Source organism: Heterocephalus glaber, unplaced genomic scaffold, assembly GCF_053883595.1.
Source record: "Heterocephalus glaber isolate CG9 unplaced genomic scaffold, H.glaber_assembly_v1.0 deba00001608, whole genome shotgun sequence".
Lineage (NCBI taxonomy): Eukaryota > Metazoa > Chordata > Mammalia > Rodentia > Bathyergidae > Heterocephalus > Heterocephalus glaber.
The window spans coordinates 4,952,643-4,968,270 of record NW_028258379.1 but is presented as its reverse complement, the minus strand read 5'-3'; the positions used below and the strand labels follow the sequence as shown (position 1 = coordinate 4,968,270).

Sequence of the window (15,628 nt, the reverse complement as noted above, 5' to 3'; positions counted from 1 at the left end):
ATCATGGTCACTAACCAAACGGGAAATAAGCATTCCTGCATTTATCCACTCACTCATTCAACAGCCAAGCATGAGGATAGGTTTTGAAGCTGTACAGTTTCAATGAGTGAAACACAGTCCCTTCAAGTTCCAGTTTAGTGGTACAGAAACATACAGAAACCAAGAGTCATAATGGAATGTGAAAAGATTTATACTAATAGGCACAGGTTACTGAACCATTTTATGGTAGAAAATAATCGTTTCCTTTTAGGAAGATCCAGAGCCACGACAGGGAGCCCATACAGAAACCTAATGCAGGGATATATGAGATAAGAGTTGGTCTTAAGCAGTAATAATGGGCTGATGAGGTAGGAACAACAACATCTGGAATCTGCCTAGATTGGAAGAGTCCAGGAAAGGACACCAGGTTTCTGAATTGGAAGCTTGAAGAAATGATGAAAAATCTCACCACCTCAGAACACAGGGAAGCAGGATCCTTAGTGGGGAGTCAGGGGATAGAGAAAATGTGGTGGTTTTATTTATTATCTAGCCACAAAGAACTGAAAATTATTGTGACGTTCAAGTACAGATGTCACTGGAGAGCAAGAAAAAGCCCTCGCGGAGTGAGGCCAGGAATCAGCGGTAAGTGCCTGCTCTGTCATTTGCCCTGTATGACCTTGTAAGACCTCTCCAGGGCTGTAATCTGAGGTCCCCTCCAGCTAAAGCAAAAGGTTGTATCCTAATTTGTCAACAAGAACCCGAGCCTCTCCAGGTGAGGTTCAGGCCATATCCTTCTCATGTCCGACACAGCACCCAGGACATGATGAGCCCACGGCACTTGACAAATTACTACTGCTAATCAGGGTGGCAGCCCTACCTCAATGTCCAGCTACTCTGGAGAAGTCTGCTTCACTCCCATACTCTTGACGAGGAAGCAAAGAGAAATCCCCAGGCCTGCACTGTGCCATGGTCCTCTCCTATACCCTCCCCAGACAAGGAACAGGAAATGAGTAGCTGAGGAGACACTGCACTCTTTCTTCACATAGAGGACGCGTCACAGGCCTGCCAAGCCAGCTGGACAAACAAGGAGAACACAAGGATGTGTTCAAAAGGTGCAGGTAAAGGCTATGCTTGTCACTGTAGAAGGGTCACTAGTGCAGACTTGAGGGTGAGGGTCTTAGAGACCCCACATCTAGAGAGAGCTTTAATTTAAACCAGGAGAATGAGCATTAATAAGGCAAAAATTCAACTTCTCTACAGCAATGATGAAGAATGCTAAATTGAAACATTTCTCCTGAGCCCTTGTTATGCCCCATCCACCCTCTTCCCCCTCGGAATCCCCTGGAAACACTGTATTTTCTTTGGAAGAGAAATACTCCTTAACTAGAGGAGTCACCAGTAGAATCATCTCCAAGAAATATCCACTGAGTCAGAGTACTGCTCTACTCACGTCACAGACACATCTGCCCACTAAAGAAAAATGTGCTACTTTCTAATGACTGCTTAGACCTTTATTACTTGAGTCATCTTAATAACACTTGAATTTCTGACCAAAGACAATGATTAGTCAAGTTGTAATGAATACTGATTTTTTAAATGTCTAATTAATACGTCTGGATATTAATACCTGCAGTTTCTGCAATTTGTCCTCAGCTGCTGTTTGATCCTCAGGTATATCAGAAAAATTGACAAATTCCTTAGAGAAACTGTCCAATGTAGTATTTAGGTCTGTGATGCAAACTTGGTATGAGTGGTGTTCTTGAACATGACCCTCCAATGTTTGCACAGAATCCTGAAAATAAAACCATCGACAATTTACAAATAATTACTGAGTTGAATTTTCATGTATTCTTATAATTCATATTTATACAATTCAGAAGTGCTTAATTTATAAGGTTTCAACATCTAAAGGAGTAGGGGAAGTGGGAGGGGTAGGGGAAAGGAAAGAAGGGAAAAGAAAAAATATGAGAAAAGGAAAAACATGGAAACAAAGTCTTTGTAAATAGGGAATGGTGGAGGGGTTAAAGAGACGACAGGGGAAGGGGAAAAAAAATAAGAACCAAGATGCATCATGTAAAGGTACAAGATCCCAATGATGAATGTAACTGTATTGTGTACCTAAAATGTACCAACAAACTTAATGGAAAAAAATTTATAAGGTTTCATTTTGAAACAAGAATATGCCCACAATTTATCCAGAATTCTTAACTAAAGATCTTAGTGTTTGAGATATTTCACTGCAAAAATCTCCATCTCTCCCGAAAATGACTCTTATTAAAAACAATTGTTTCTCCCATGCCTTCATTTCCTTCCTAAAGAAAATATATTTGTCAAGAGGTTTTCAAAATGAAATGACTACAAATTATATCATTAAATCACAAACGTCCATAATAAACCAGGTCCCTTAATTACCTGTTGCTTTAAAATCAAGAATTCATACTTAGAAATAAGACTGTATGAGAGCAACCTAACCCCAGTTTCCTTTCCTAAGAATTGAACTCAAATCTTGTGTTTAAGGAACAAAGTAAGCCTGAATCAAGAGCAAAACCATCTTCAGGTTCCTGCACTGGGATAAGGAAAGGAGATGATTACTACTAAACAGAAAGGCAGCAACTATTAAACTAAACAATAAACAGCCAAGCGAGTTTTATACGCGCACACACACACACACACATATATATTTATATATATATTTTTTTCTGTACCTGAGATTGAACTCAGGACCTTTCACTTGTGAGGCAGGTGGCAGAACCACTGAGCTAAATCCCTGGCCCCTAAGCGAGTATATCTGCCCAACCCTCAATATCTGGATAAGCAGGATTTTTTTTTTTTTTTTTTTTTTTTTTTACCCTGGAAGTCCCTACACTGAACCCAGCTTTCAGTGTGCAAAGCATTATAAACATTTCTAATGAAAGAATTTACCCTCTCATCATAAGCTTTTCTCTCAACTCTTCTACTGCAGATCATGTTGAAAAATACAAGGGAGGGCACTGAAGAGAAGGTAGATATGGGACAAGTGGGGGGTTGGATGGATGGACAGATGGACAGACAGACCACACTGACACTGTCATCTTCATACAGACGCCTTAAGAAAACCCATCCAATCCCAAGGAGGGAACTTTGATGAAAGAAAACAGTGCCATCCTTAAATAACACACAGTGGACTTCACTAGTGAGACTACTGACTCCTGTGGCCTTGAGAGTCAGCACTTTCTAGTAAAAATTATAAATTTTGAAAGCTTTTGGTCTACCCATCAAACAGTAGCCAAAAAAGGGGTTCTATATCCACATCTTGCCTAACAACTGTAGCAATCACTTAAAACTGCACTTGTCCACTTCACCTGTAGTTGCTGAAGAAGACTTTCATGGAGATGTTTGATTTCCAGCCATGGCTCTTCACTAAAACTGGGATTTTTAGTGCATTCCAACAGGTAATTTCCTTGAGATTTTAACTCCTTTAGCAAGGATGTCAAATCCTGGGCTTTCTGGAGGAATTTCTTATAAATTTTTAACTGGGCTTTCTTCTCCTGCAGGCCATGTTGCAAGGCAAAACCGGCTTCCTGTTTCTTCCTTAGTTCTATGAGCATTAATCTCAGGTCCTCTTTACTTTGCAAGTACTTTTCTCCTTCTTGTAGAAGCTTTTCCTGATGGCTGAATTTCACCAAATAATTTATAAATGAGATGACAGCAAATGGAGGGGATTTTTCATATTGTAATGCAGCACACATTATAATAAATAGCATTAAAATAATACTAATATACATTTTTCCCAGAGGCTCTTCTGTCACTGTAACATTATTTTTTTTTTTAGTACCAGGGATCGAACTCGGCTCCTTGTGCCTGCAAGGCAGGCAGTGGAACACTGAGCTAAATCCCCGGCCCCTACTGTAACATTTTAATAGCACCATGTTTAGCTCAGAACTCAAAATAGCAATGGAATATTACTAAAACATAACACTTTTTGTTATACAGTTTGACCAAAGAATATTTCAAAGTAGCTCCAATAGTTTTTTATTACTTTTAAATACAAAAGCCTATATTTTTACTTTTTTATCAAAGTAAAATAAGCATTCTGTATATTAAGTAACTGGTTGATGCTTTATATAATTTAAATTTGTTGTGATATTATTATCTCCTTAGGAAAACACAAGATTCACATTTTAGAACATAAAGTGTACCACTGCAGATGCGACAGGAAATTTTCTCCAGAAAACACATCTGTAGGATTCGGACAGCACTTATCCATGTTTACACATTTAAGAATTTCTCAGGAAAACACTGGGAAGCATTCGCTGCTCTACAGTGATACCATGGAGATGCAGGGGTTGGTGAGGAGGAAGGAGGAGAGGTGACTTTGTTCCTAAGAAGCCACAGGGCTGTGGCCCAGCGTCACAGCAGTGGTCTGGGCCACTGTGGGTGCCCCGACACCCCTGACTTCCCGCCGATAGACACTTTATCCAATCCCAGGCAGCAGACAAAGCACACTTGTCATGGCTTCACCATGTTCTTCACCAACAAGAACGAGGCGAGTGTGGAGCTCGCGTGCCCTTTACCTCAGGTACGTGCTGGCCAAGTGCAGCGTGTGGTCCCACTGCCCGAGGATGTTGGCCACCGTCTCCTGGACCTGACCCGAAGGGGCCTCACAACCCTGCGCCAGTCTCTCGATGGCCTGTATTCTGGCATCCCCTTCCGGCTTGAGTAAAATGATTTCCTGAAAAACAGAACAAAGATCTTATTTCATTTGCATTACTTAGGGATATTACTACATACGGTACTTTTCTGTTTGTAAACCTTATACTGAGATTCTACCTGCAGAATATAAGTCAAAACATCCCTTTGGCCGGGGATTTAGCTCAGTGGTTCTGCCACCTGCCTCGCAAGTGCAAGGACCCGAGTTCAATCCCCGGTACCAAAAAACAAAACAAAAACAAAAACAAAAAAACCCTCTGATTCTTACACAGGCCCCAAAGACAAGGATGTCTCCTTATACATTATAAAGGGTGGGTTCTCAGTAGACATTTATCAGTTTATGTTGACTGCATTCCTGCTCAGTTTTGTTTTGTGTTTGAGACAACCATCTTCTTATTTAGTCCAGGCTGGCCTCAAACTCTAGATCCGCCCGCCTCAGCCTCACAAGAGCTAATTATTACAGGTGCATGCTGCCATGCCTGACTTCCTGCGTGCCTCTTGATTTTCAATTACCTTCTTGTTTTCACATGCCAAAAACTTGAGTCAACTCCTCCTTTCTATCCACTTCTATCAAAAGGAGATAGGATAACAATGTAAACAAGATGTTTTTGTACATCCAAGAACAGACTAACAGGAAAACAGTGTTCTTTATGGCAACTCTTGTGTACCATGACACCTAATTCTTGTTCCCTGTCTTTCTCTTCCCTTGTCTTTTCAATTAAGTTCTTCCCAACTTAGAAAAATGACTCAAGGTTCACTTTCCCTCAGAAAACATTCAGACATAATCCCAAATGATCGTGCTAACTTGAGGAAGTCATCAACTCTTCTAGCTCACTATTCTTGATCATTTCTTCCTCTGATAATGCTTTAATTGATGTAACTTCAATGCGCACATGTGCTTCTGTCATTTTTCTCACTCACAAGGTTTCTCACTCAAACTTCTCACTCACAATGTTTAGCAATTCTCCACTTGGACAGAAGGGGGCTCTTAGGAGCACGAGGCCTCTCTGCCCTTCATATCCACCGGGTATCTACTGAACATTCACATCCACTCCGAAGAAGGCTTCTCTGTTCCTGTCCTAGACGCTACCTATGTCCCCGATGTCCTGACACAGACTCTTTTTGTATCCTAGTAAATCCCCATCTGCAATGGCTCTGATCCATCGTCTTTATTTCAATCTTTCTGCCTGCAGTGAAGACAGACAATAACTGGGCACCGCCCTCTCAAAGAAAAGATACTTTCTCTTTCATATATATTAAAATAATTTTAGACCTATCACAAGCCATCTCTTTTGTGAGTTTAGTGATATGAATTTCTTCAACCATTCCACAGTGATCCTATTTTCCATTAAGAAACAAATCTTTGCAGCTTTGTAGTAAATCTTTTCAAAATTAGAGTTCACTCTGACCTCTCAAAATTACTGTCTAGTTATACCTTTATTTTTTGGATTCTTTCTTCAAGTGGCATTTTGCCTTCAGATGAATTCAAAGCCATAAGCGACTCTTTAATCTCCTTTATCCAATGAATTACATCATGTGCAAGATCATTAAAGCTCTGGGCCTCAGCAGATGGTAACTTGTGCTCTTCCTCAATTCCACCCAATGGTCTCAATAATGTCTGATATCTATCAATCAAATGTGTTGATTCCATCATTATTTCTTCTTCCTCGGTAAGTCCATGTTCCTTCAAAAAGTTGCTCAACTGGGCCACGGATTCAAACTGTTCCCTGTAATTTCCAAATAGCATTGATAAAAGTTTATAGGAGCCACTAATACATAATGGAAGAAATCATATTCCTAAGTAACACCTCTCCCACAAGAGCATGATACCTCTTTCTCGCTAGAGCTTGGCAAAATAGCTCAGCTCTCTCTCCTGATTCTTCCATTTCTTTCCATTTCTCTTCTTGATTAACCAACCACTTGCTCAGATTTCTACAGTCTTCCTGCAATCTAAAAGAACAGTACACAGCTTAGAATACAAAATCAGTGCCGTATCTATACCGAAGAGAAGAAGGTCGTGACCCATGTGAATCAATCAGGTTTTTATCATTTGTGTTTATTTGTTAGAAAAAAGTTAACTTGTAACATATAAAAGTCTGAATAATTGTCCTTATTACATAGAATTTATTAAAACAATGAACAATACAAATATATCATAAAGAACAGGAAACAAACAAAATATTTTTGGACTATCCCCTGAACCTTTGCCATATTAGGTCAGATTCCCCTGAACTCTTTATAGTCCTGGCACCAAACCTGAATTTAAAAGTACAGTCACTCTGGGTATGGTGGTGCACACCTGTGATCCCAGCTCTCAGGAGGCTGAGACAGAAGGATTGCCAAGAGTTCAAGGCCAGCCTGGGCTACATAGTGAGTTCAAGCCCAACTACATAGCAGGACCCTGTCTCAAAACAACCAAAAAAAAAAAAAAAAATGCAGTCAGGAGTTTGTGGTATAGCTTAGAGGTAGAGTACTTGCCTCGCATGTAAGAGGCCCTGGGTTCAATGTCCAGCACCACAAAAGTAAATTAAATTACAATTGATTCTCTGTATCCATGATTGCCATATTGATGGATTCTAACAACTACAGATAAAAAAATATTTGGGAAAAAAATTGCATTTACTGAACACGTACACACTTTTCTCTCTGAAAAATACAGTATAATGACTACTTATACTGCATTTACATAATGATTTAAAGTATACAGGAGGATGCACATAAGTAAATGCAAATATAATGCCATTTCACATGAGGTGCTTAAGCAGCTGGGGACGTGGCATTCATGGGGATTCTTAGAACCGGTCCCCCCTGGAATCCATGTTACTTGTGAAATTTGCATATATGTTATATCCTGGTGTATGCTGCAGAGAGGAAGAACACTAAAAATCACAAAATCCCTAGAAAACCTTACTTACACACCACTTCTGCTCCTACCTCAGCAGCTGCTGCAGGTCGTTTTCAAGTTCCTGTGCTCGGGCCTGGCATATGGACTCCATTTTTTCTAATTCAAACTCCTGACTCACAAGCCAGCTGTTAAGTTCCTTAACATGAGCTTTGGGCAGGTGCTTCTTCACGTGCTGCAGCATCGTTTCTACCTGTTTTATTTTACTGCTTCTTCCTTCAAGAGTCAAGAATTCCTTAAGAATGACAAGAATTTAATTACAGTCTACTCGAAAGTCTACATCTAGTCTCTGCCACCCCTTTACTTTCCAAACCAGTGCACTGACACATGCAGAAGGTGTTCTGAGCATCCCGTACAGGACTGCGAAGACACCAGCTGATTCTAAGGCAGGCGACCTGCAATAGCGCTAGAGTGGGTGCATATTTGCACTGGCATGAGAATTTCTGAGAATATCAAACAAAATAATTCAGTGCCACCATGAAGGTCTCTAGGATTGAGGCAGAAAGCTACAATTTCCTATCCTGGCTCTGTACAACTTCTAAACACATGCTCCCTTCTGGCAAATTAATACATGAAACTAAACAGACTAGTCTTCATTTAAATTAGCCCAAACCAGATTTTTTCCCCCAGTGCTTCTTTCCAGGTTTGAGTGTCAAGGGCTGGGGGACCAGGGGGTTAAAAACAGAAAACAAAAGAAGGGTGAGTCTCTTAGTAAGTAACCCTATCACTGAAAGTGGACTAAACAGAGAACATCGAGTGCCAGCAATAAGCTCCAAGACCTGACTTAGCACCAGAACAGAGCCAGAGCGCACCTGTGGTCTCAGCTCTGGGAGGCTGAGGTGGGAGGTTTACTGGAGCCCAGGAGTTCAAGGCCAGCTTGAGCAACATCAGAGAGAGCTCCTCTCAAAAAGAACAAACACAACCATTACAGCACTAGGGAATCTACCCTAAGTGATCAAGATTTAAGGGTGCCAAGGGCAATTTACACGCTCTCCCGTGTAAATTTCTATTTCAGTCATACTCTGACAGCAATGTATTAAATTGCGACTACAATTTTTAAAAGAAATATGACTGGGAAAACACTTATAAGAAGCCAGGAGATCTTTTTCAAGAAAGTAAAGGGATTTTAAAGTCCAAATTAGCTGGCCGTGGTGGTGCACACCTGAAATCCTAGCACTCGGGAGGCTGAGGAAAGAGGACTGCTGCGAGTTCAAAGCCAGCTAGACTACAGGGTGAGTTTAAGGCCAGCCTGAACCAAATAACAAGACGAAAGAAAGCGCGCTCGCGAGAGAGAGAGAGAGAGAGAGAGAGAGAGAGAGAGAGAGAGAGAGGGCGAGCAAAGAAAGAAAAGAAAAGGAAGGAAGGAAGAAAGAAAGAGAGAGAAAGGAAGAAAGGAAGGAAGGGAGGGAGGAAAGGAAGGAGGGAGAGAAAAAGAAAGAAAAAGAGAAAGAGTAAGAAAGAGAAAGAGAAAAAGAAAGGAACGAAAGAAAAGAAAACCAAGTTCAAATTAGGTGATGGCTTTGTTTCTTAGTAAATATAATTTTAACAAATTGAATTCATTAAAAAAAAAATCTCAGAACAAGTATGAAAGCAGAATTTGCTTACACCACTTCACACTTAACCAGCAAAGAATTTCAAGATACCTGGAAAAAAGCCAGTTACTGGGACCCTTCTTCCTTATGTAATAAAGTTAATTAAGTCAGAGAAATTATTACCCTTTCAACGTAAATACAGCTCTTTGCTGCCAATATTTGATATTTTTTATTAAAATATACATATCTTACAGAAAGTTTTTGCAGCTTTTGTTGCACACTCCCTTTTGTTTCTGATGATTCAAAACACTCCTTAAGGTTCATTTTAACGTTGCTGAACCAGTCATTAAAGTTCTTGCATTGATCTGCAGGAAGGGAAAGAAAAAAGCTGTGTCTTCAGGCAGGATTTCACACCCCGGCTACTGGAGAGACCCTGGTGCTTGCTTCTCATGCCATCGTGTGTATGGTGGCATTTTCTGAAACTCCATTTTAAGAGTTAAGAATGCCTGGAAAGTAATCTGGTGAATCTTCTACACTGAATGTCCCTCCCAAACATATCAGGTCCCCAGAGACACTTGCAAGGACAGCAGCCTGCATGCACATGCCAAGTGTCACTGAATTCAAAGGGTGAAGCTTCACCAGTGACGTATTTTCAGGCAATGAAGAGTCTGGGCTTGCAATAAACAGATGTTACTTGTTATGTGCCAGGCATTAACAAGTACGTATTTTTCCCAAAATGGATGTAAGTGTTTTCCCTTTACATACAGTCTATGCAAGCCATCTCTAAGTCAGGCTCAGTTAGCTTTTGTGTTCACAGCACTACACGTACACTTCAAGATTCCCAGCAATAAAGTAAGAGGAACATCACACTCACCATTCAATAATGTAGAAAAGTGATCTTGCAAAACACTCTTTTTGGTATTAAATAAATCACTAACACTTTCATATTGCTTTTTCAATTCAGAGAGTTCAGGAGTGAGACAACCTATTTGATTTTCAAGTATTATCATGCTGTGCTTCTGCTGTAGAATTTGCTGTTGTATCTCCTATATTTATAAACAAACAACTACCGTTAGTTTTTTGGGGGTTATTTTCGGGGAGGTGGTGCTTGGGAAGGAACCAGCGCTTTATGAGTGCTAGACAAGTGCTCAGCACTGAGCTATGTCCCTCAAACCCCATTAAGTCTTTAAAATGAGCTCAATTCACAGAAAGCAGATGAGTTCTCAATCATTTTGTAAAAGTCTAGATTTTCCATTGGATTTGCTTACTCTTTCCTATAAATGTATAATACAATGCAATTTAATATAAAAAAATTACTCTCCATGAAACCATTCAAAGGTGAACATTTGAAATATACACAAACTGGTTTTCTGAGGTTTATACCCCACAATTTTCCTTTTCCTGTTTTACTGACTATAGAAGGGCCAGAGCGTCAAAGTCTGAGCACTGGAAGACAAACAGCAGGGTCGCACCTCGAGTTTGGTGAAGATCTCCAAGCTGTCTGAAGGAGACAGGGCTTTCAAGAGAGATTCAGTCATCCCGATCTGAGTCTTGGCTTGGTCCAGATCCTCCCTCAGCTCAGCTGGGCTCTCACTGAGTGCGCAGCAGTTGGCTTCCCCAGTTACACACTTTTTCACATGTTCCATCTTATTCAAAACAGACGACTCCATGACCTGAAATCACAAAACAGAAGAGGCACTGCCCTGTATCTCACTCACCTGGATTTCTAGACAACTGCATTGCTAGAAAGTAAACTGTGATTGCTTCGATTCAATGTGAAATAAATTCTTCTCTATATCACTGATACAGTAATTGGAAAGCTGCCTTCAAAGGGCATGGAAAACACTGAAATCGACCCTGGGACTTTTTGCTCAGATACTAAATGGAATCCTTCTCCCAAAACAAGTTTCATCTGTCATACAAACTGAAGTGATGACTCTCGGTGCTAAAATAAAATATCCAGAAAAACACAGAGATGAGATTATAACGTAGAGAAATAATTAGCACAGATGAGTATTTTTTATGAAGCAGCAGGCACTTTGTGTACAAAACGTAAGAAGGTGAAGCAGCTTGCCCAAGATCACAAAGTTGGTAGGCAGTACAGCCACACTGTCAACGGCACAGTCCACCTCCACGCCTGCTCGTATTCAGCTACTATGAACCTTGTTCCAAATAAAATCGAGACAAATCTCGTCACACAACAGAAAAGCACACTTGCAGAAACCTCCCCCTTCCTCCACCTAGCAGCTAATAAGCCCGGGATGATCTCAGTCACATTCTGCTTCCTACACCCAAAACACTCCTAGGAAACTGTCGCTTCACATGGAAGCACAGCCACCACGGCCCCTCCACCAAAGCCTATACAAGTGAAAGGAGAAAAAATGAAAGCAAAAACACAGTGTTATTCATCCTAAATAGGAACAAATATAATTACCAACACCAACTCCTAAGAATTTGGTTGGACTTAATACAGGAATCAAATAAATAATGAACCTAATTTCATTTTATATTAGGATTTTGAGGGCTGAGTTTATGAACACTATCTGAGAAGCTGTGGAAAAATCTCTAATTGGAACTTCGAAATAAAAATTCTCTTACCTGTAGTTCAAGTGGCTTTTCACTACTTTGTAGCAGAAACTGTATTTCGGCTACTCTTCTAGAAAATTCTAATGTTTGTTGTTCATGCATTTGTAACTCTTCCTGAAACACATGATTTTATAGGAAAATATATTTTTATTTTATACCTTATTTTCTTGTAGCCGTGGACTTCTGTTGATCTACAGAAATTGACAGTGCCCTTACATTTTTCCTAATCATTTGCTTTTTTGCAGAGCCCTGGGAGTTTCAGAGCCAGCACTGTCTGGGTTCAGGCAAAGGCTTATAACTTAGGGAAGGATTCTAGTTTTAACTCAACTCAGGGAAGTATTCTAGTTGGAAGACAGCAGAGAAGGGCAAAACCTGTGTGTGCCACAAGAACACCTGGCCAGTTTAAGGGCACTGTGAATCTCTTAGCTACGTATATATAAATCATGACAAACACAATTTTGGCAGAATTTGCCCAAGTGCCTGACAGTTTATAATCATTATCTTCAGATTTTTAAGCAATATGCAGTTCAAGACAAATTTAAAGTCTCTTGAAGATGGTTCATTTGTACTTAGGGAAACATGGCTTTACTTTATTATAATATATCCAAGAAACTGGAAGTCATCACACATTTTCAAAACTTTTTCCAAATATATAAAAAGATATAAATTAAAAATTGAATAAAACAGCAAGAATCAGATAAAATGAGACTTGAAGCATTAGCTTCATGTACAACACAAACACTGAATTACATATAACTGGTCCATTCAACTGTTTCCTTAACTCCTCAGATAAAAATTTTCTATGGCGTAAACTAATAACATGGAAATAAGGCAATTAGAAAGAATTCTTCCCAGGATTAGAAGATATAACTTTGATTCCTTCCAAATGCTAAAACCTTGGGGCGGGGATTTAGCTCAGTGGTTTCGACGCCTGCTACGCAAGAGCAAGGAACCAAGCGCAAGGACCCCAAGGACCCGAGTTCGATCTCTGGTACCAAAAAAAAAAAAAAAAGCTAAGTAAACATGTTGATACTCAGTCTTAGGTCTTTTGTTATCTTTTTGAGGGAGTCTTTGTTCAAAAAGAAAAGAAAGGTGTTTATACTCATGGGTTTGGTAAGGGGCCAACAAACTGCAGCCTCAGGGATAGTAGCCTATTTTTACAAATAAAGTTTTATCACAACCCAACTACTTCCAAAGATTTTTGTAAAGCCTATGAGTGTCATGGTACCACAGCAAACTTTAACAGTTGTGACAGAAACAGAATGCTCCACGAAGCTAAAATATTTACTATATAGCCCTTTACAAAAAGGATAAGAAAAGGTTTACCTACTCCTCAGGTCTACACTACCACCTAGAAACATTTTGTTAGAGTTTCTGCTAGGAATCCTTCACCTTTTTTTTTTTTTTAATACTACATATCCCTTTGGAAATCTGGCAAAACTTATAGAACTTGCATAATAATATTAAAAAAATAAAACCTCCGAAAATTGTACAGGACTCCAAAGAAACCAATTAGTTTAGGTTATACTTATTAAATATTAAAAACAATTTATGATATATATATTCCATGTTTCTTGATTAATATCTTAAATTACACAATCTAGCAGTGGGTCTACTAAATCCTATACTTTCAAAGTGATAAGGGTAATAGTTGTAAGAACTGAATAATATCCCCCAAGTATCTGTGATTTTCTTGAAAGCAAAGTTACATATAATGCTCATCCTACTATGCATGTTGCCTATGCCATAAATGAAGCAAATGCTACATTTCGATTAGACATTTGTGAAAATAAAGATGTAGTCTTTTCCCATCAAAGGTCATTTTTATCCATGAACCTTCTTCAATTTCTATGAACCCTAGATTAATAGTATCCACTAACATTTGCCTGGATACTGCAAAGGGATGAATATAGTTCAAGTCCCTCTGAAGGGATAATGAAAAGAATAAAACACTCCGTTTCTTGGTGATTTTTTTTTCCCTGCTCCAAGAAAGCAAACTCTAACACGATCAACTTTGTACAGACTATCTATGGAGCCCCGCTGACTTACCCTCAGTCTCTCTCTGTCTTCCTCCGTCAGTGGGTGTGAGCCCATTTTTTGAAGGGCTTTTTCAGTCCATTCATCAATGAAAGTTTTTAAATTAAAAAGTTTGTCCCACAAAGCCAGAGCTCGACCAAGGTTTTCATAGTATTCTTCTGTCTTTTCATTTATCTGCCATAGTTTAAAAACAGAAGAAATGCATGCAATGGTGAGAAGTATGAAAACAACTGCTTCATTCAAACACTTGCTTTAAAATAAAATTTGAATTTACCGCAACTGGCTAAATAATTTGCTTTATTCATCAACAAAACATTCGCTCTAATGTATCATGAAGTTCTTTCTCTTAAAAAAAAAAACTTTAGCAGTTTGCTATAGCTTATATCCAACTGAAAACAATACTCATTCTAATAAATTATAATTTAAAAAAGATGTTTAAATCCAGATGAAAATATAGTACAGATGAACTCTTATTAGTCTGTAATTCATAATACATTACTATTCAATCAAAAATGCATTAAGTATATAACTGAACTTTGATATCCTGCATAAGTGAATAATATATTAACTATTTTAAATAAAGAGTATATATTTTTATATCTGAATACAGATCCACTTGATAGTAGCACCTAATTCCAGGGCGAAATTAATTCCTCAGTTATAAACATATTATTTAATACTTTTAGTTTACTTTTTCAATTAGATAACAATATTAAAGATACATCCCTAAAATATCAATTTAATTATAAAATAAAATTTGTAATTAAATTATCATGCTGGGGCAGAGATTTAGCTCAGTGGTTCCACTGCCTGCCTCACAAGCGCAAGGTCCTGACTTCGATCCCCAGTGCCAAAAAAATTATCACTTACATCAAGCCATCTATCCACAATAACATTAGCCTCTTTTTCAAAAGGGGGCTCTTCAAAAGTTTTCATTTTATTTAGATGAAATTGTAGATTTTTACAGATCAGGTTTATCTTGTCTACTACTTCTAAGTGTTCATTGAATTCTTCTTTGACAATTTCAATCTGTAAAAAAAGATATGGAAAAATATGATTTATATATTGACACAGACAAACTGGTAAGAATAAAAATTCTATTTTTGATTATTCAGCTTAAAAACAACAGTACAACAAAAAGTAATTTCTTATTTCATTGTTCTGAAAAGCAGGTTTTTATGGTTCCACTTTCTCAATGAAGTTTTTAGAATCTTAAACACTGGTTTATGATAATCTGACACTCAAATTTCCTCACCATGGTCTAAAACCAGAATTCTGTTCCATGTAAAATATGATTCTACCAAAAAAGCATTTTAACCAGTGAACTGTATAAAAAGTTCCTACATTTCTCACTGGGAATCATATTTTAATGTCAAGGAACCTAAGGGTTTACTGGAATAAAATAAATAAACAGAGCTCTCGACATCTTGAATACAGCTTCCAAGTGGCTCTAACTTTGGCAGGTGAAATGCTGCTTTATCAAATCAAAATCTCCAATCAGCTGAAAACGAAACAGACTGTCTTTTCTTAGTCAGAATCCATGGGGAACTGATGCCCGCACCCGCTGTGGATAAACAAGGTCCACAGATGCTCGGGTAGCCCGCTATTTCTATGTTATCTATGTGTATCTCCTATATATTCTCAATCATCTCTAGATCTTATGCCTAACACAATGTAAATGCTATAAATATTTATTATATAGCTTAGAGAACGATGATAAGAAAAAGCAAAGTTTATCGCTTCTCGGCCTTTTGGGTAAGACCAAGTGTAGAAAAAGCAAAGTCTGTCCATGTTTGCCACAGACATAATTTTTCTCACATATGTGACCCACAGTTGGCAGACTGCACATGAAGACCCCATGGATACGGGTAGGAGGCCAACTGCTTCTAACTACGGGGCAAAG

At 38.7% G+C, this 15,628-nt stretch overlaps 1 protein-coding gene across 7 annotated transcripts in view; it reads right to left on the bottom strand.

Moving 5' to 3' along the window:
- The window catches only part of Syne2 (spectrin repeat containing nuclear envelope protein 2), a 335,155-nt gene that overhangs the window by 170,161 nt on the left and 149,366 nt on the right, over window positions 1–15,628 (bottom strand). For all 7 annotated transcript variants that reach the window (XM_013067744.3, XM_021247771.2, XM_087195248.1 and 4 more), the window contains 12 exons: window positions 14,596–14,754; window positions 13,738–13,899; window positions 11,701–11,802; window positions 10,575–10,775; window positions 9,977–10,148; window positions 9,355–9,467; window positions 7,603–7,805; window positions 6,499–6,618; window positions 6,104–6,395; window positions 4,533–4,690; window positions 3,321–3,630; window positions 1,607–1,771 (listed from right to left, as the gene is read on the bottom strand). In XM_013067744.3, coding sequence (XP_012923198.2) covers window positions 1,607–1,771; window positions 3,321–3,630; window positions 4,533–4,690; window positions 6,104–6,395; window positions 6,499–6,618; window positions 7,603–7,805; window positions 9,355–9,467; window positions 9,977–10,148; window positions 10,575–10,775; window positions 11,701–11,802; window positions 13,738–13,899; window positions 14,596–14,754 — 2,157 coding nt within the window. The remainder of the gene's footprint in view (window positions 1–1,606; window positions 1,772–3,320; window positions 3,631–4,532; window positions 4,691–6,103; window positions 6,396–6,498; window positions 6,619–7,602; window positions 7,806–9,354; window positions 9,468–9,976; window positions 10,149–10,574; window positions 10,776–11,700; window positions 11,803–13,737; window positions 13,900–14,595; window positions 14,755–15,628) is intronic.